The 19,613-nt window shown below is 42.3% G+C and overlaps 2 protein-coding genes across 2 annotated transcripts; both read right to left on the minus strand.

Moving 5' to 3' along the window:
- Positions 1-7,198: 7,198 nt before the first annotated feature.
- Positions 7,199-12,238, minus strand: LOC100192538 (cytochrome b-c1 complex subunit Rieske, mitochondrial). The gene is made up of 2 exons (NM_001137757.1): positions 11,989-12,238; positions 7,199-8,140 (listed from the first exon to the last, which is right to left on the minus strand). Exons 1-2 carry the CDS (start codon positions 12,161-12,163, stop codon positions 7,494-7,496), a joined length of 822 nt encoding a protein of 273 aa, NP_001131229.1. The 5' UTR covers positions 12,164-12,238; the 3' UTR covers positions 7,199-7,493.
- Positions 12,239-12,537: 299 nt separating this feature from the next.
- On the minus strand, positions 12,538-19,065 carry LOC113687172 (glycine--tRNA ligase, mitochondrial). Its single transcript, NM_001367480.1, has 9 exons — positions 18,851-19,065; positions 16,732-17,114; positions 16,529-16,646; positions 16,004-16,198; positions 15,649-15,873; positions 13,782-13,841; positions 13,555-13,635; positions 13,069-13,474; positions 12,538-12,944 (listed from the first exon to the last, which is right to left on the minus strand). Exons 1-9 carry the CDS (start codon positions 19,046-19,048, stop codon positions 12,697-12,699), a joined length of 1,914 nt encoding a protein of 637 aa, NP_001354409.1. The 5' UTR covers positions 19,049-19,065; the 3' UTR covers positions 12,538-12,696.
- Between the last annotated feature and the right edge of the window lie 548 nt (positions 19,066-19,613).

The following is a 19,613-nucleotide window of genomic DNA, read 5'->3' on the forward strand; positions in this document are numbered from 1 at the left end:
TTAATAGTCCAAAGCAAAAAGACCGCACCACCACCCTGTTTTTAAAAACTTTTCAATCTTCCAAATTGGTACTATTGCATTTGTCAAAACCCTATTGATAGCTAAGAGGAGAAAAAACTATTTATGCCAAAGGGGAGAACTTATTTAGGAGGAGCTTTTATTTGGCCAAAGGGAAAGCATTTGAAAATTTTATTCTTACAACTTAGGCCAATTGCAAATGAATTAGAAAAGATTTTATCAAAAGATTTGCAAAATCAAGCTAAGTGGTGCAAATGTGGTCCAAAATTTTAACTATGTCAAAAACATACATATGTACTTAGAACTGCTTTCATTTCAGCTGCTTATGAATGCTTATCTGAACTGCAAACTAATTATAATTCTAAACTTTATATTTGCTTTGGTTGTGTTGGCATCAATCACCAAAAAGAAGGCCTAAAACCATTTCCACTATTGTTTTGGTAATTGAAGACCATCACAACCAATTAAGCTAACTAGTTTGCTAAGTTATGATTTCAGTAACTAAGAAAATACATCAAAAATCAACCCTCAAAACAACCCATTGCGGACCGTCCGAGCCTCTATTTGGACTGTCCGGGATAACATAGATTATCCTAGACAAGAGCTCTTTTTGGAAACTTCACATGTGCTTAGACCGTCCGGCCTCTTCCGGTGGACTGTCCGCGACACCTTGATGACTCGGATAGAAATTATGCAAAATACACATATCTACTATGGACCGTTCGAAAGATAAGTGAATATCGTCCGGCACCAGGCGTGGACCGTCCAGCCTCACGCGTAGACTGTTCGCCCATTGAAAACGAGAAAACCCCGAAGGTGCTGGGTTCAAAAAAATGAATTTTAAGCGTCCACGTGGACCGTCCGGAGACACAATCAGATCATCCGTGTCAGGATTTATCTGACATCTAACGACGTATTTAATGCGATTATAGCCGTTGATGTAGCCGTTATAACCGACCGTTGCAAATCCAGTCGTTGATGTATAGGGGTAGACCGTCCGGGCCAAAAGTGCGGGCCGTCTGCGCATGGCAGAACAAGGGCAATGGCTAGGAGGTGGTTGGTGGCTATAAATACAACCCCATCCACCCCCTTCAATAACATCCAAGCATTCCATCCATTCACATTCAATACAAGAGAAAGAACTCCACTCAAAGACACTCAAAGCTCCAAAGATCCTCCAAGTGCTAGAATCATGATTGTGATCATTAGTGATTAGTGCCTTGTGAGAGATATTCGAGAGCGTGACATTTTGTTTTTATTATTGCTCTTGTTGCTTGGTTTGTTTGATCGTGCTTTATTCCTCTCCTAAATTCTCATTGACTTGTAAAACTAGCAAGAAACACCTAAGCGTGTGGTGATCCTTGCAGGGTCTAAGTGATCCTTGAGATTAAGGAGAAGCACTCAACTGGTCAAAGTGACCGTTTGAGATAGGGGAAGGGTTGAAAGAGACTCGGCCTACGTGGACTCCTCAACGGGGAGTAGGTTCTTCGGAATCAAACATCGAGAAACAAATCGCCCGTGTCTTTTTGTTAATCTTGCTTTGTAATTTGATTCTTTCTCTCCCATCTCTCTAGTTCTCTTGCTTGCAATCAATTTGAGTTGGCTCCCAAAGTAATCCACAATTGATTGAGCAACTTTAAGCAAGAAGAACTTCTCTTCCGCACTCTGATTTCATTTATACTCGTTCTAACGCTAACCTCGGGTGAAGTTTGTGTTCAAAGATTATATTTTTAGGTTTCGCCTATTCACCCCCTCTAGACGACTTTCAAAATACCTTGGGCCTTATTTGATTACAAGCTAAGTAATTTGTATTTTTCATATAATGTCTCTCAACTTTTCAATAAAACAATATGTTATAGAATTCTTGAAACCACATAGCCTGATTAAATAAATATGAAGTTCTTTATTTCTGTATTGTTTAATCCTCACCTTATGAATAAATGTAATCTATACTACTCAATAGAAAGGCACCGTCAAGGATAAATCCCTCAATTTTATGAGTAACTTACCTTATTTCTTGTCATTAAACTTACCTCAAACACCTCGACCGTCATATCATGTCCAAGATGTTGGGCGCTAGCATGGAAGATTATATATGGATTTGATACGCGTATTCATATAAACATACTAATATTTTCTTGAACTCTTCTTGAAGGAAAAATGGCTTGGCCCTTAACTCTGCTTGATTCGGTTGTCACTAGCTCTAAGGGTACAAGGCATTGGCCCTGCTGTTAAAAATACATGGATGATTTTGGCTCAGGTGGAGTTGGGTCCCTTACGGGAAGGGTGACAGTACCATGTACACCGCTTTGCTACCGCTTGTGCATAAGCCTCGATTGAACCTCTGCCTTATTTCATCACACTTTGGTAGTCACTCTAAGGGTATTGAGGGGATCTGATCAGTCCTCGCTAAAATGTTACTTGGACGCCAATCTGAATATGCAACAAATAAAGGGGGAAAGAATTGTGAAAATATGGATATAGACATAAAGGGGAGCTATTGATCATGTGATCTCAAAAGTTCACTAAATGTGGATTAAAAGTCTTGAACAAGAAAAGCATACAAGCATGGGGAGTAGGCTCATGAACATCTGTTTGATGGATTACATTTTGCTTGCTTGCATTGCAATTGTTTTAAAATACCTACATACTTGTATGCAAAAGTTTACTAGAGCTAAGGCTTGGGTGATAAATTTCTTTATTGATATATGGAGCATAGTCATAGTATAACATGTGGTAACTAGAATCTTATCCATTATGTTTATCTCATGTGGTATCTAGTTTCACTTGTTTATATAAAGGTTGATGCTAAGGATGTTTTTTAACAAATGGTATACACGGTACAATGGTACATCATTATCTTGTATACCTTAGCATCATTTAGTAGTGACAATACTCCCACAAATTTCATATTGATGCATGTGTATAAGCTTAAAACGAAACCATCTAAACACACATGTCGAGAAGTTTTCACTACCAACCGGGTTTTATGGCACTTATCCAAATCTTAATAAACAAGTTTAAAGTTGGATTAAAACATAAAATTTAAACCAAGTTAGCAACTCATAGTTGTGTGAAGAACTAGCTTATAAAAAGAGCGGAAATCTCATCGTAGAGTTGTCATCAATTACTGAAAAGAAAAAATTATAAGAAACTTATATGATTTTGGTATGTGTTTATGTTGAGATATATAAGGTTAAGTAGATAATGTGTGAGCAACTCTAGCTATGAAAAAATTATAAGAAACTTGCATGATTTGGGTATGTGTTTATGTTGAGATATATAAGGTTAAGTATATAATGTGTGAGCAACTCTAGCTATGAAGAAGGAAATGACTTAGATATGTTGAAGATCCTCAACAAAGTGCCAAGGAAGAGCCTAGTGCTTCCTTTCACTTATTGCACTATTGCAAATGATATAGTTGGTTACCGTTGAACATGTTTTTATAAATCATATTATTGTTTAGGATTTGCATTAACCGTGAGCGATCGCATTCATCGATGAGGGCACCCGGAATTCATCATGGGCACGCTTTTCCTTGACGCTACCGTTGACGCCTTCCCCTTTGGACCATCGAGTTGGACGCTGGCTGACACTTGACGATTTCATCGAGTTGCCATGTGCGGCTTGAGCACCTAGTTTCTTCATTATCACGACAACTAATTCTACTTTGCCACGTATGCCCGAATATGTATTACTCTCCAATCCCAAGAAAATATTTTGCCTTCTGTTTACGTTTATGTTTCCATATAAATATGTGTGTAGTATTTAACAACCCACGATGTATACCGCTTACTAGTTAAGTGGCTGGACGTTGTTACGTATACCGTTTACTAGTTAAGTGGCTAAACGTTGTGTTGAATTAATGTGGGTCTGACCCATATTAATATTCAATAATAGTCAATGCTAAAGATCTACTTTAATGCTACGGTATACTAACACTTTAGCATCATACCAAAAGTTTAAGAGATATTTTAATCAACTTAAATAGGTGGACCATTGATGTATCTATTGAGAAACTCAGAAAAAGATAAAGACTACAACACATGCGCGCGCCGCCGACCAGGCCGTGGCCGTGGTAGATCGAACCTTGGTACGAATATTCTTTTCTAACGGCTGCGCATTTTGCCTGGTGTAATGACCGTCTATTATTGTCGTCTGTTACTGCTCGTTTCTTGTGTTATGGCTAGTAGCTCTGATGGCGACCGTTATACGTAGGAGGTGAGGCTGCTTCTGGTGACGACAGTATGTACCAACACCGAACAGTCTCAGATGCGTTGCACACAGCCATTCACATCCCACCTTCTACGAGCACAGAGTGTAGGAGAGCGGGCCTCCGAAATCGCCATCCTCAGAGCGACACTTGCACAGGTGTGCGGGCGATCAGGTTTTTAGGGAGTGTACTCGTGACTGCTCGCTTCGTCCACCCGACCAACGCTGATCAAGTTTCTCGTCGCCGACACCGTTCGAGGGACTGCACTGTGTACATCTGCCTGCATCGACTGCATACGACTACATCGAACATACACACGAGATGTCTCGTGTGAATGGAGTCACTGATGCCTTGAGCATCGGTCCCTCCGCAGGGTACACTCTGTTCTTAGTATTTGTGCATATTTTACTGTTGTTTACTGCTTATGTGAGTAGTGGTACACATATACACATACATGTCGTCACATACCTCACTGTGATTTTCTGGATTAAATTAAAACTGAAAATGCCTATTTGTTATTTGTCTAAAACGTTGCTACAGTATCTATATATTATTAAGGCACATCTTATTTAAATGTAATAGTTGTTTAAACATGTTTCAAATTTTAACCATAAACAGGCGGAAGTTCCGAGCGCCTTGTGAGGATGGTGACAACGGGGTCATCCTCGTGCCCTCGCGACTTTAGACCTCGGAAACATGGCAGGTGGCGGCGCCACGATGGATGCCCATGCCATCGCCCATCCCCATATACCTAACTAATACCAAATTTATCACATTGAAAACTCATGTACCTCAATCGGTGACCTCACATCTCTGTCGCGCTCATACCTGGTAGCCCTGCCTACACAGGCCATCATCTTGCTTGCGTCACTGTCTACCTGCGCGGGCGCATTACTGATGTACATGTATACATGTCCAAATGGACTACTCCTGCTGAGTGGCCCGTAGCTCGGCACAGTTTTTGTTGGCATGAACACGGCTAGGTCCGATTCCCCCTATTTTTCATAAAAATCTTTATATTATACTTGAGTACAGAGTATAAAAACATATCGCTAATAACTATGGTTCTTATCTAACTTATATACAATTTTATTGTATTTTTTATCATTTAAACTCTATACATTCCAAAATATGCAAGCTGGCATGCAGGGAGGGGTAGCCCTTGCATGCACATATGCACTAGCCACGTGATTGGTAGCCGATACATCCAGCGCCGGCCTCGCACCAGCCTGGCCTGCTGGAAACACGGGAGAGCTGTGTTTCCATGCATGCAGGCAATAAGCTAAAAAATACCAATGACTGCACACGCAGGTGCAGGCTCCAGCTTTGTTCTACAGGCAACCGAACACCCGCTGTGTGCGGTCAACGGGACAACGCGAGCCTGGACATAGTTGTTCAATGAACCAATCACGTAGTAGGGGTTTGTATGCGCACCGGGTCATCGGGTGGAGGGCGATGCACGACGAAAATCCTCCTTAATATTAGTAAAGATAAAAAAAATAGGGTAACATATTGGTTAGTGGCTACAATATTAGACGTAATTATAACATTGCAAAGATAATGGTAAGCACATCCTCTAATCTAGTTTTAAGTTATAATATTATGTGTTGGGTTAAACTTTTATAGCAAGTTTCTTGTTTACTAGAGATAAAACTGTAGTAAGTTTCTTTTGCTTATGGATGAGTCAAACTCTGTTTTTATATAGTCTGTGCTAACGCTACGATCTCGAGAGGAGAGAGGTCGACGGCGGCGACAAACTGGAGGGAGAGGAGCCGGCGGGTCGCGAGGAGGCTACGGGCAGTAGGGTCGGGGGACGAGTATGGATGCAAACGGATCAGAGTGGAGCGGATGTCTTTTCCGTATTGTAATCCTATTTTTGTTGTCAGATTTGGATTGGAGAGGATATTAAGCGGTTGCGGATATGGATGTCAGAAATGGTACGATGTTGAACCGGTGTTGGAGCGGAAGCGAATTTCAGAATTTCAAAGGTCGGATAATACATGTTTATGTCTATTGTTTATAGCAATCAATAATTCATAAATTAAAGTTTAATATTTGATAATATAACTTGAATATAGCTATAATAAATAACTAAATAGGTAAATAATAAATAGTGTGTGATCGACTGGTCGCTGATTGATTTGTGCTAGCCTGTTGCTTATTGGTGTGGGTCCCGATTGATTTATGTCAAGTATAGAACTTCATTTCTTGTTCTATCGTATAGTAATTTCAACTTTATTTGGGTGGTAATTAATCATTGTTGACTATCTCTCTTGTACTTGCCTACTAATCGGATATTATCCTATTTTGAGCATCGGAGAATCTACGTTCAAATATCGGATACTCCATATCCGTTGAATTTTGGTGATATCATATCCTATTTCGTATCCACACGTAGATCCAATTCGGATTATCTATATCCGCATGGATATAAATAACTCCACCATATCTATATAATTAGGATATGGATAGGATAATTATCCACACCACTTGCACCCCTGGTATGAGGTATGATCCAAATAATATTGTCTATTAAATTTGAGTATGGAAAATAGAGTTATCTATCAATCTGAACCGTTCGTTTTGATGGAGTGTTAAGTCTGAGTGCAATTTTTTAGTGGATTTAATCAAAGTTATAGGTGTGGGATGATTTGGTTAGATAGATTTTGCAAAGTTTAAATTAATAGATTATATAGTGGTATATATGAAAACGCGACACTTTGATGGATGCAATTCAAACCTCCACATCCAAAACTATGACCAATAACTAGAGATAATGGATTGCAATCTAAATATTTCTTCACAAAAAGTTAGGACCCTTAAATAATGTTAGTTAAAAAATAAATAGTAATAAGGTCCAATACTAATCCAATTCAATCCTTAAAGTTTGTAGTATAAAATCTAGAACCCATTACCACCTGTACCAGTAACCGGTTCATTCCGTAACTTCACATCAGATACATGAATGCGAAAAATAATAGCGGGTGCTTATTCTTGACATGAGAATGTGCCAGAAAGATGTATAATCAATGTTCTTCCTGCGGTACCCCAGAAAACCGATGTTCCAAATGAGCTCCACACTTACATTTTAGCATCAGCAAAGTACCACATTATTTTGTACTTTAAAAAACGCACTTTGGCATGACAATGATCTTCTTGGAGCAAAAAAAATAGCCAAACGGTAAAAAGAAGAAACAATATAACAGCACAGCAGGGATTCACCTGAGTGAAGTAGATAAATAGACAGGTAGCTTTTGAGCTCTTAACCTATGAGCAGTTTGTTCTCCTCCAAGAAACTGTAGGTCGGGACCTCGAGGTTGAACGGCGCAGGGCCCTTGCGGATCCTCCCGGATATGTCGTAGTGGGAACCATGGCATGGGCAGAACCAGCCGCCAAAGTCTCCGGCGTTCGGTAGTGGGATGCAGCCGAGGTGAGTGCACACGCCAATGACCACCAGCCACTCGGGATTCTTCACACGCTCTGCATCCTGCTCTGGGTGGCGCAGGGATGCCACATCCACACTGTTGGCAAGCTTGATGTCGTCGTCCGTCCGGCGTCTGATGAAGACTGGCTTTCCACGCCACTTCACAGTCACCGTGGTCCCTGGCTCAATGCTGGAGAGGTCCACCTCGAGTGAAGCAAGGGCAAGCACGTCCTTACTTGCTGACATGCTCAGGACAAACTTCAATACGAGGAGACGCAACAGTGATGCATATATGAACCTCCCACCACTCAGGACAAAGTAAGCAAATGCACGCTTGCTGGGATCTCCAGGAGGATATCTTTCATGATTGTACTCATCATAAACCACCTTAGGGTTAGGATTCTTCACAGCAGCCACAGTTGCTGGGAGGTCAGCTAGGCCAGCATCTTGGTTTCCTGGGACAAGTGTTTCAGTCGAAGAGAAACCTGCGTCACAGAGTAAGAAGGAACTGACCTGTGTTCAGATATAAACAAATAACAATGGTGACAGAGCCTTCAAGCTCCAGACAATTAAAATGTAATAACACTGGCAACAGTAGGATCATCCAGTGAAGCATTTCATGGAATTGAATGCCAACACTGAGTAATATGTGTCCCATAAAGTTGGAACATGAAGGAACCACATGTGCTTCAGTAAGTGGTTTTTTAGGCATTGCGCGCCCTATGGTGCTGGGGGTACGCCTGAACACTCAGGAATCTTCTAGGTGACACCTATGCGATATGGCGTAACTAAAACCCTGTGGCATCCTGCGGCGCCTGGGATATGCCTCAAACCATGCTTCAGTGTTCTTTTGGTTGACGTAATGTTGATCTTGGTTATAAGAGCATACACTAGATCTTAGCTGTTTTTACGCAAACTGGAAAATATAAGAAATATTTTAAAACAAGATAGTACCATAATTTTTTTCTTTAACCTTTAGGACAGTGCCCACTGTTGTGTTCTTTGCCAACAAGACTGTCATTTCACAGCATGATAGCATCAGTAAATCACCAAAGGAGGCATGGCAAAAGGAACGCAGGCATATATAGGTCTCTAGAGCACAAGGAAACAAGGGAAGTCATCCAAGCAGTAAAACTAGACTTACAAAAACATGAAAACGTTGTAAAATCAGAAGTTCAGATGCGACTTTTTATTTTGGAGTAGGTCCGTAACTGTACCATCAAATTAATGTAATAGCACATCACTGTCATGATAGTAACCAAATTCACCAGTCACCATCAATTTACCAAACTGTTACCGATATCCTAAAATCAAGGGAATATACTTACTACGAAGAGGGCCTTCGGTTAAGAGTCAAATCATTCAAAAGAAAATTGAGGAATATCGATTATATCTGAAGCTGCATACAAGTATTGTTAGCACCAGAAACTTCTTAATAACTCAATTAATAACATTTTTACAATAGAACTGATAATGGTTTCTTTACAAAAGTTGAGATCATTGATCTAAGTATTCTCTAATATACTGAGTTACTGACAAAGCTCTAAAACTAATTCTTTAGAGACCATTTGTTTGCTCAAAGCAACATTTAACTAGCCTAATTTTGTGTAGCGGAGTTCCTGGATTCAGATCAACCTCCATGAAAAATTAGTGAGGGCAAGGTTACCTACAAACTTTCAGCTTGTGAGAGAGCTTTGGGCTAGATATGCCCTTTTTGTACCAATTAAAATTTTACTCATTCTATCATTCACAAGAGACAAGACTAATTCAGATTGCAATTATCACCACAGTTTCTCATGGTAACATTTTTTTGCAGATTTTAATAATATATTTCAATTCAAATCAATAAAGTCCACTAGTGCAATGATATGTAGCAAGATTAATCCATATTAGAATGATCACTAGCTCACTACAACATAGCAAGTAATGGGAAGACAGGTGAGTGCAATGGCCCAACAACACAAATGTCAAAGCTTTTGGGGTAAAGTATGGCATCCATCAGCACACCTCAAAGGTATACTTATTTCACAGAACAAGGAACCTTCCAGAACTTGAGGTCGTGATCCCCACCCAATGCAAATCAACGTGAGAAAGCAGCAGGACTTTGTATTTTATCAATGAAATGTTCAGTCTTTATAATACTATAATCACAGTAACAATCAGCATATCCTATGCAGGCTTTAGGTTAATAGAATTCATCATAAATATGTTCAAACTAACACGGCATAATCAACCATTGCTTCATGCTAGTTATCATTATCAAGTTCCTTGCCCTGAATGCAATATGAATATATGATACCAATTAGTCAGTATAAGATGAGTGCCATACAGCATTTTGGAACAACAGAAAACATATGGGAAACAGTAATAGACTCAAATGTTATAAAAATGTAGTAATAAGGGTAGATCCGTAAATTACTTCAGATGCTAGCATTTTTTTCATAAGGATATCCTTGCTGCCCTAGCATAAAAGCATTTAGGGAAGCTGATTGACGAGAGCCCAAATTCAGCCAATCATTGATCGCATAGCGGATCAGCTCCCAGTTGGAAAGCTGATTTGATAACAAGAGCTTGGAATGAATTCTTGTGCAGTACGTCCTCACCTCCATGTTGGCTGGCCATGGCGATGGATCTCCAACCGTGGGCGCTTAAAGCCATTGATAAAATTCGAAGTTTTCTTTGGAGAGGATGAGGAGCCGTAAATGGTGGGCATTGCTTGGTGACTTGGCCTAAAGTAATTCGGCCACCTGAGCTAGGAGATCTCAGCATTACAAATCTGCAGCATTTGAGTTGAGCCCTTCGAATGAGATGGCTTTGGTTGCAAAAAAAATGGAATTGATCGACTGTGAGCGGCCTTCCCCATACACCATTTTACAGTTAGGACTTTTTTCTCAGTGCCATCATCTCAAATGTTGAAAATGGAAAGAACACACTTTTCTGGACTGATAATATGGCTGCACTCTATCAGTGTTTATCATCCCTTGTCCCTCACTTGTTTGGACTGGTTTCTAAAAGGCAAGCGAAACAATGAGCAGTCTATGATGCCTTGACTGAACAGAGCTGGATTTCAAATATTCAAGGCACACTCACAATAGTCAATGCTGAATTCCTTGATTTCTGGGGCCTTCTCTCAGAGGTGAAACTACAGCCCGAGGTTGAAGATTCTCACACATGGCATTTCTCTACCAAAGAAAAATACTCCGCAAAATCAGAATATGAGAGTTTATTTGTTGGGGATGTCCTCTTTAGACCTTGGAAGAGAATTAGGAAACGTTGGGAATCCAGCAAGTGCAAGTTCATGTGGTTGGTCGCTCATAATAGATGTTAGACTGAAGATCAACTTGCTAAGCGGGGTTACCGCATCATGAATGTTGCTTGCTATGTGATAAGGAGGAAGAAACTATTGACCAGTTTCTTGTCTCATGTGTTTTCGGCTTTTCGCTTGGCATGTGCAGTACTCCTCCTGCAGCAAGTGGGGCTAGAATCCTTAACCCCTCAGCAGGATGATGTTTCCTTTGATGATTAGTGGGTAAAAATCAAATTATAGAATGAGTGGTCCAGTTCAAAAAGGGCAAAATCCCATCATCATTTTAGGAGCTCGGGCAATTTGGAATCACCACCATCGCTGCGTTTTAATGGGATTTTGCCAAGCTTGAATGAGGTTATGTTGCTCATCAAGGATGAGCTACTCCTTTGGTGGGCTTGAGGGGCCTCTCATCTCCTCGCCCTTGCGCCAAATAATGGTTGGTTGTGATCATTTTTTTTAGTTTTAACTTGTAGTCAAGCATGTAGTTTTTCACTGGTGTGTTTAGGTGTTTGGTATATGGGTCAAAACATTTTTCTTCTTAATATAATGATACGCAGTTGTCCTGTGTTTTTCACGAGATCACATAGGGCAAGTGGCAGTGCTAATCAGAAAGGGCAGGAGGCATTCGTCTATGTTAAAGCACAGCTCAATGGCTGCAAATCAAGAAATGAATGTCAAACAGCATAACAAAATGCTAAAAAACAAGCGAACAAATTCTCCTGGGTCCTGAAGGAACGCAAATCGTCCAAACACGTTGGGGCGCTTACTTAACGAAGTGCTAACAAGACCGATCCACGTAAGAGTTACAGCTACGGCACATCAAGCTACATGAGAACCAAGCATGGATCACTAAACAGAAAGGACTCGATGCAGAGCTACGCCATCATCGAGAACCAAGCAATCATCCACAACTTCGCGAAATTAGCAATCCTCGTATCGTAGATCAAGCCAGATGGATCCCGATCCCAGTCCTAGCCAAATCTACAAGCAGACACGGAAATCATGCGGAAGGACGCGCGCTCTTACCCCTGGCAGTGACAAAGAAGGGGGAGTCGATGGAGAACCGCGTCTGGCTCCGGCCGCGAGCCGAGCCGTCGTCCCGGTCGGGGGCGCCAGCACCGGCAAGGGGGCCCCTGGCCGCCGCCACGGCGGGGCGCCAGGAGACGGAAGACGAGAGCCTTCTTCCCGCAACCCGCAGCATCGTGTCGCCCTCTTCCTCCGGTGATGGCGCTCGCCTCCAATCTAATCTCGGCTAGGGTTCGCGCCGGGAAGCACGGAGGAAGACAGACAGAGAAGAGAGACTGGTGAAAACGAGGGACGGAGAAAAATATTGGGGGCGGTGGGCTACGCTGCCCCAATTTCTGCAGCCCAAGAAACACACACACTGATTTGCACGTGGTGAGCTTGGCTAGCCTGCTTCCAAATGGGCCTCCACTTAATAACTGTAATTCTGCTGGTGCTCTCCCGTGAACCCGGACCGTGGGAAAGGTGGTTTTTCTAGTTCCTTCATATCACGACGAGGCAAACATCACAGGTCCATTCAAGGGTGAAACAGGATGAAATGTTGTAGCAGAATTTATAACACAGAGGCTACTATTTGTTTGTGGAAATTTAAATGTGCAGGAATCTGGCTACTGTAGGCTTACACAACAATGCAGTCTGTTTCTGTTAAGGAACGCAGGAAGGAACTATCAGAGACCAACGATCGTTGGGTGGTGTTGTGGCTGTGCCTCTTCAGGGCTGTGCCCCATCCTCGTCGGCGGCCGAGGCCGTGTGAGCCGGGTACCTCCACATGATGTCAGCCCAGGTGCTCTGCCCGTCCGTCACTTCCTTCACCACCGAGGCCACCTCGTCCACATCCACGCGGATCTGGTCCTTGCTGTCACGATCGCGCACCGTCACGCTCGTGGTGTGATCAACCGTGATCGCCAGGGGGACACCAATCTCATCCGTCCTTGCGTACCGTTTTCCTATTGTATTACCTGCAACAGAGGCAGTCACGGATCAGAATTCAGAACGACTGAAACTGTAGACCTCCATTGCAACAGAACTTAGATAAACAGTGCCACAGAAAACAAGCGCAACTCTACTGATTTGGCCATGTACCTGTCATGTCGATGATATGTGAAATCCCAGCTGCTGTCAGGGCCTTGGAGATCTTCTTGGCAACAGCCTCAAATTTCTCGAGCTTGACCAATGGAAAGACGGTGCACTTTATTGGAGCAACGAGAGGGGGAAACCTGAACACGTTTAGCTGCTCATCCTCGGTCTTGCCAGGCCTTTGGTAGAAGCAGTGCTCAAAAAGGCAGTATATGATGCGCCCGATCCCAAAGGATGGCTCTATGACGGAAGGAGTAAATTTCCTCTGGTGCTCCTTTTTCTTCTCGATGTTGATTGAAACCATGTTTTTCTTTATGGTGACATTCTTCCCAAGGGTACACACCTTGAACTCGACTTCCCCTCTGGATTCCAACGCGGCTTTCATGTCCAGTGCCTCGGTCTCGGTCATGGCCTGTACAAAGATAATAAAGTAAATGATGATCAGCCTAACAGCAACATAATATAACAAGCCAATGTGGTTATGAAACTTACTTCCAATGACTCAACAACCAACTTCTGGTTCCCTTTGAATGCAAGACCAAGTTCCTTCTTTGATGGCGTTATAACTAATTTCTGACTATGCCAAAATGAAACTTGTTAATAGCAAAGCTGATAGTTTAAAGAAACTGACCAAAACATCACAGCTTCATAGCGATGATAATGACTGAAACATTTTATTGGAGGAAAACATTGGTGCAGAGTAAAAATGTAAAGCTCACCTCCACTTCTCTGGGTTCAGCAAACTTCTCATGTGCTTCAAGTTTCTCGCCGCTTTTATCCTGTCCAATACCAACATTAGAAAGGAGTTCCATTATGATGTAGGTGTAAAAGAAAATTTCAGAACGGGGCAAATAAAGTCAGAGTTTTAGCTAACTATTTAATTGTACAACACTAAAACAAAAAAAAAGGCTAGCTTTTTCATAGCAATAACTATTTGACCATAAAAAGTGAAGGACTGGGGCTATTTAAAAAGCAATTTCATAAAAAGTGATAATGGCACAGCTTTTTGTATAACTAGCAAATATACCCCGTGTGTTGCAACTGAAAAAAAGCTATCAAACGTTAGTGAGAAACAAAGATGTGAATGTTATACATCTATTATGTTTTACCCTTTCTACAAAATTTGAAATCTATAATTTGTATTATGATGACCACAACATCCATAATATAAGTTATATCATATGACAATTTCCTGCGAAAGTGCCTCAAGCTGAGTTGGTTACGTGGTCTGAGTAGCACTCCTCAGATCATGGGTTCGACTTCCCATCGGAGCGAATTTTTAGGTTGTGGTTAAAAAATTCCCTCGTCTGTCCCATGCCAAAACACAGGTCTAAGGTCTGGCCCTGAGAAGGTTTTATTTTAATATAATATTGTGGGGGCGATCTTACCCCCACAGGTCGATTTTGTTTTCAAATGACAATGTCCTATTAAGGAAGGAATCAAAATACAACCTTGATAGGTTTTTTATCCTGTTATAAGGCACATAAATATTTACTCGTAAATGTATCATAACTTTTATTTTCATACTATTCATGTGTTGGTAGTTAAATATCGAGTTTTATGGCTTTCTTTGAGGATCTATAGAAATATGTAACTCTAATATCTAATTAAAGTCGGCAAGTCAACAAAGTCGTGTTAACTGCTAATGATTGGTCTTCCCTGTTGATGATTATGACAGAGACCTCTCTCGATCTTTCACATTACAGCTCTCATCGATGATTGGGCTGGTACATTTGGAGATACGTTTTATTAGATTGGATAAATCTGCTCAAGAATTCTATTTATGGTTTGATTAGTTGCACCACCGACTGATCTAGATTCTTTAGTGGTGGGAGTATTTGTGTACTAGGGAGGGATAAGAGTTTAAATAATATTACATCTGTTATTTGTTTTTTATTTTGTTTATAAGAAAAGGGGATACGGAATATCATAATTTTCTTCTACAGGAATTGGCATTATTAGATGAAGTTTTACTGCTAGACAACCACCATTGGAGGCCCCAGGGCTTGCTCGGTGGCCATGTCAGCGTGCCTAGATATGGAATTACATATAATAATAATAATATATAAATAAGTTTAATTTCTTTGTGCATGTCATTGCACTGATTCACCGCTTTGTACTACCAGGAAACTAAACTTCACAGATATAGAATCCCATATCTTTATACAGCGGTTGCTGTGTGCACCAGGGGGCTTGTTGCATGTAGTTTGAAGACTTGCAGTAATCCTTGAACTGTTGACTCTATTCTCCCATGAACTTTTTTTGTTTTGACAACGGTCCCATGAGCCGTTGGCGTTAGGCCACCAGTACACGGCGGAATTTCTCTTGTGTCTATGGTCTTTGAACAAAAAATGAAAACAACCAGCGGACGGAATGAATGCCACGGAAAAAAGGAATGCAGCAAATGTAACTCGGAAACCAAGCAAGCATAGAAACAGACAGATAAAAAGAATGTGAGAAGACCAGACCAAAAATTGTGGCAGAAATTTTGCCTCCTTAATATTAGGTATAGGTATCAAGTCAAAAGTACTGGTGTATAATGAACAAAGCAACCGGCAATTCCTAGAGTGTACGGACTATACATACCGAGTGGGCACGTAAGTCATAGGCAGACCTATCAGCAATTCCAACACACTCAATCCAACCATAGGAGCATTCAATCTCTGCATCCCAACAATCAGCAGCATAATGAGCCATTTCATTTGGCAGGTGTTGACGGAAACGGAGACGATCCTTGTCAATCCCAAGTTGTGTCAAGAAAAGGTAGACCCTTCCAATGAAGTAGCCAAGGGTCTCATTGTTCACAGTTCCCTGCAGTTGCAGCATAAATTACATTGAAACAGCATTACAAGTTTATAGAATGGTATCAATAGTAGCAAAAGAAGAGCTCAGATATCATATTGTCAAAAATATATAACAGAGAAATATCAGGAGATAATACCTCAGATATAGAATTTCCGAGTTTAAGTCTTGTGGCTGACCTTCCTGCCATTTGATCCTCTCTCGGAAACATCCAGAACTCTAGATCAGAAACATCACCAAACTTTGGATGGGATTTGTCCTCTGGGTCCACAAAGTGCTCAATTTCCGCTAAAGTAAACTCACGGACTCTCAAAAGGCCTTGACGGGGAGATATCTAGCAAAAAAAATTTGCTTCAGTCGAGAGAGTATTTTAGTAGGGCTTTATGGTGACAGGCTTACAGATAAAGGTAATTAATGTGACCATTCCCATTTTAATTTCCAGTTTACCTAAATAGTAAACAGGCTATTAAATGACACTTTATACTATCTGGACACCTAGTAAATAGAAGACTTTAAGTGTACCAAACAAATGATACAAGCAATGATAACCTTTGATGTGCCACATTTATGATGGAAAAATATATTAATAAGAGGAGGAACCAAATACTACGAAATATGTTGATAAAAAACACAGGTCATGAACAGAAGGTTAACAAAGTCATGCCTCATTCCTGAAGGCCTGACCAATTTGGGCTGCAGCGAATGGCAGCTTATTGCCATTGTAGTAATACAAGTCTTTGAAGTTCACAAATATACCCTGAGCTGTCTCTGGCCTCATATACCTGCAAAACCAAGGAAGCAGATACACTTAAGCCGGATGAACATAGTGGAAATATACTGAAATTTATTCAGCCGTTATTGTCTTACCCTGGGCTCAAACCTGATGGTCCAATGGAAGTTTGAAACATGAGATTAAAAGGGTATGGATCTGATAATGAGTTCTTGGTGTCTGGAGCAACAATCTTATACTCCCTAATCTTAGCACCCAATTGTTCTGCAGTGAGATCATCCAGGATAGCAAGAACTCTATTGTATTCTTCTGCCATCTCTGGTGACAATGTGTGATCTTTCTCAAGCTTATCCTTACAGAAGTCCTTCAGCAAATGATCCGCACGGTAGCAGTTGCCTGTCTTTTCATCTTTAACCATTAAGTCTGTAAATTTATCAACATGTCCAGAGGCTTTCAAGACAACTTCTGGCGTCACACATGGACAGTCAACCTCAAGCATCCCTTCCTCCAATACAAAATGCTAATAAAGGAGTTGAGTAGATAGTAAGCAGTGATCTATAGTATACTCTCATGATGCACTGAAGACAGTATAGCTAATACATGCAGGCACTGGTAACTTTCAAGAAGTTGAGAACTTACGGTTGCAAACATAGTTTGATCTTATTGCAAGCAGTGTTTTTTACAGAAGTTTTTGTTACTACCTGCAATAAAATACTCCTGGCAACAAATTTCATCTTTTCAAAGCAAGGTGGTTTTCACTCCTGCGCATCCAATATACATTTGGCTAACAAATTACATGAAGGATACTTTGCCGCATGTCCCATGTCATAGTTTAGGAAATATATGTTACTCCTGCGCATCCAATATACCCCCGGATGCTGCCAAAACGCATTCAAGAGTCCCGTTAAAGGAAGTTACCGTGGGGCCCCAACTAACGGGAACACCGCTCCCGGGGCCTCATGCCATGGAGCCTACCCTGGCTCCGGCCAAGGAAGGGGCTTAACCCACCGATCAACTTGATCTCGAAGCAATGCAAAGAATGACATGTATACCACCAAGTCCAGTTAAGAGCGACCAAGGGTCCCAAGGCCCTTGGGGCCCCAAAGCACTCCCACACTTACGGAACCAAACCACAAGGATGGCTTAATACTCGAGTCCCCTGGTGCCCTGAGACGCCCTCAACTGGAATGACTTTGCCCAGGGTTCAGGTGTTCCAAAGCCTGTCCGCAAGAATCAAAGAGGCTCCTGGTGTCCTGAGGTGCCCCTAACTAGAATGAGCTAAGTCCCCAATCCCCTGTGCCCTGGGGCACTAATGAAGAATTTAGGTACACTGGCACTCTGTGCCCCGGGGGCTGGGGCACTGATTAGGGCAGAGGCACTTAGCTGCCCGAGGCATGTACTGGTTTCAAAATACAATCAACTGTTAATATGCAGTTTTGTGATAATATTTGATAGCAAATATTCAATTTTACGACACTGATACATAGATTTGAATATGTAGTTTCATGGTACAATCGACTTTAAATGTGCAGGTCTATGAGGTGGCACAGTTTGTGATAATTTTATTGGAAAAGATGTAGTGCTGGTAAAGTTTACTCTTAAATATTTTATAGTGCATTCCTTTAGTGACAGCAATCTAAATATGACAAATAAAATCACAATATGCATTGACATTTGAGAGCATCCTAAGCAGCACACCATTCCTACTAATAGCACAACCCACTAGATTTAATTGATTATTTTATAGAGCATAAGCTTGAGAATTTTCAATATGTGACCCCTGAAATAGCGAAACTGAGAACCTTAATCTTCTACAATCCAGGAAACCAATGTAGCCTCCTAGTCATCAAGCTTACGAAGTATGACCAGAGCAATTGCCAAGGTATACAATCAGCACAGCAGAACAAGCATCCTTTGGGTGCTAGCGCACCCAGTAGCTGCCTTTCCCTTTCACTAAAAGGTAGGTACCCAATTTCATCAATCAATTCATACCACACCACATGTCTAAGTGCAAATCCAACACCGCACAGCGAAGGTACACTGTCGCAAACAAAGGCCCAGTCAACCTTCTACTTGAGACCAGGCCAAGTAGATCAAAATCCAGCACCCAGCACTTCAGTAGCTGCCCTCTTTCGCGTCAATCCAGAATCAATCAAAACTGAAAAATGTGCCGCCTTTGCCTCGAACGTGCCAAGTATTGAGAGAGCTAGCTAGTTCAGTATCCATCTGCGGGTGTAGTAGTAGGTAGTACAGTACCTGGCGCCAGAATGCGAGGACGTTAGCTTTGACAGCGCAACCTGGGGGTCCGTAGTCGTAGAGCCCCGCGACGCCGCCGTAGATCTTGAAAGAGGGCACGAAGAAGAGCCGGCGCTCCAGCGTGTTGGTCACGGCCGCGCGGAACGCGTCGCGGCTCATCGTCCCCGCCCCACCCGCCGACGGGACTGACGCGGCCATAGCCACGAGCTGCCGCGCTGTCGGGGCTAGGGTTTGGGGCGGGCGTAGGAGCAGGAGAGGTTTTGCGAGCGGTGCGCGAGGGGAGGGCGACGAGAGGAGGAAGGAGACGCGGCGGAGCACGAGCATCAGATGGGAAGCGGATCGAGGGGCTGACGTGTGGGGCCCACTAGTCGGTGACCTCGGTTGTCCACTTGTCCAATGTGCACGCGCGCTGGCCCGCAGATATTTTTGGTGAGTGCGGCATGGGTCATCGGAAAAAACTCTCTACATCTTTATCTTTACTACTCCTTATGTTTGTATCGTAGGCGTTCATATTCGACTATAGTGCACGGTTCTGCCGTCGCGCTCCCTCCGCCTCCCCATGCCCCGCTCCCGCGATACCCGCGCGTGCCCTCGCCTCCGCCGCCGCGATGCTCGTGCCTCTGCCCCCGCCTCCTCCGCCCTCGCGACGCTGCGCCCTCCGTCCGCCACGAGATCCCTGCCCTTCCCCCAAACCCTGTCCTGCACCTCGTGCCCCCGCCTCCGCTCGCGATGCTCCTGCTCGCCCCACCGCCGTGACAGTCGC

The sequence above is a fragment of the Zea mays genome, chromosome 2 (genome assembly GCF_902167145.1).
Source record: "Zea mays cultivar B73 chromosome 2, Zm-B73-REFERENCE-NAM-5.0, whole genome shotgun sequence".
Lineage (NCBI taxonomy): Eukaryota > Viridiplantae > Streptophyta > Magnoliopsida > Poales > Poaceae > Zea > Zea mays.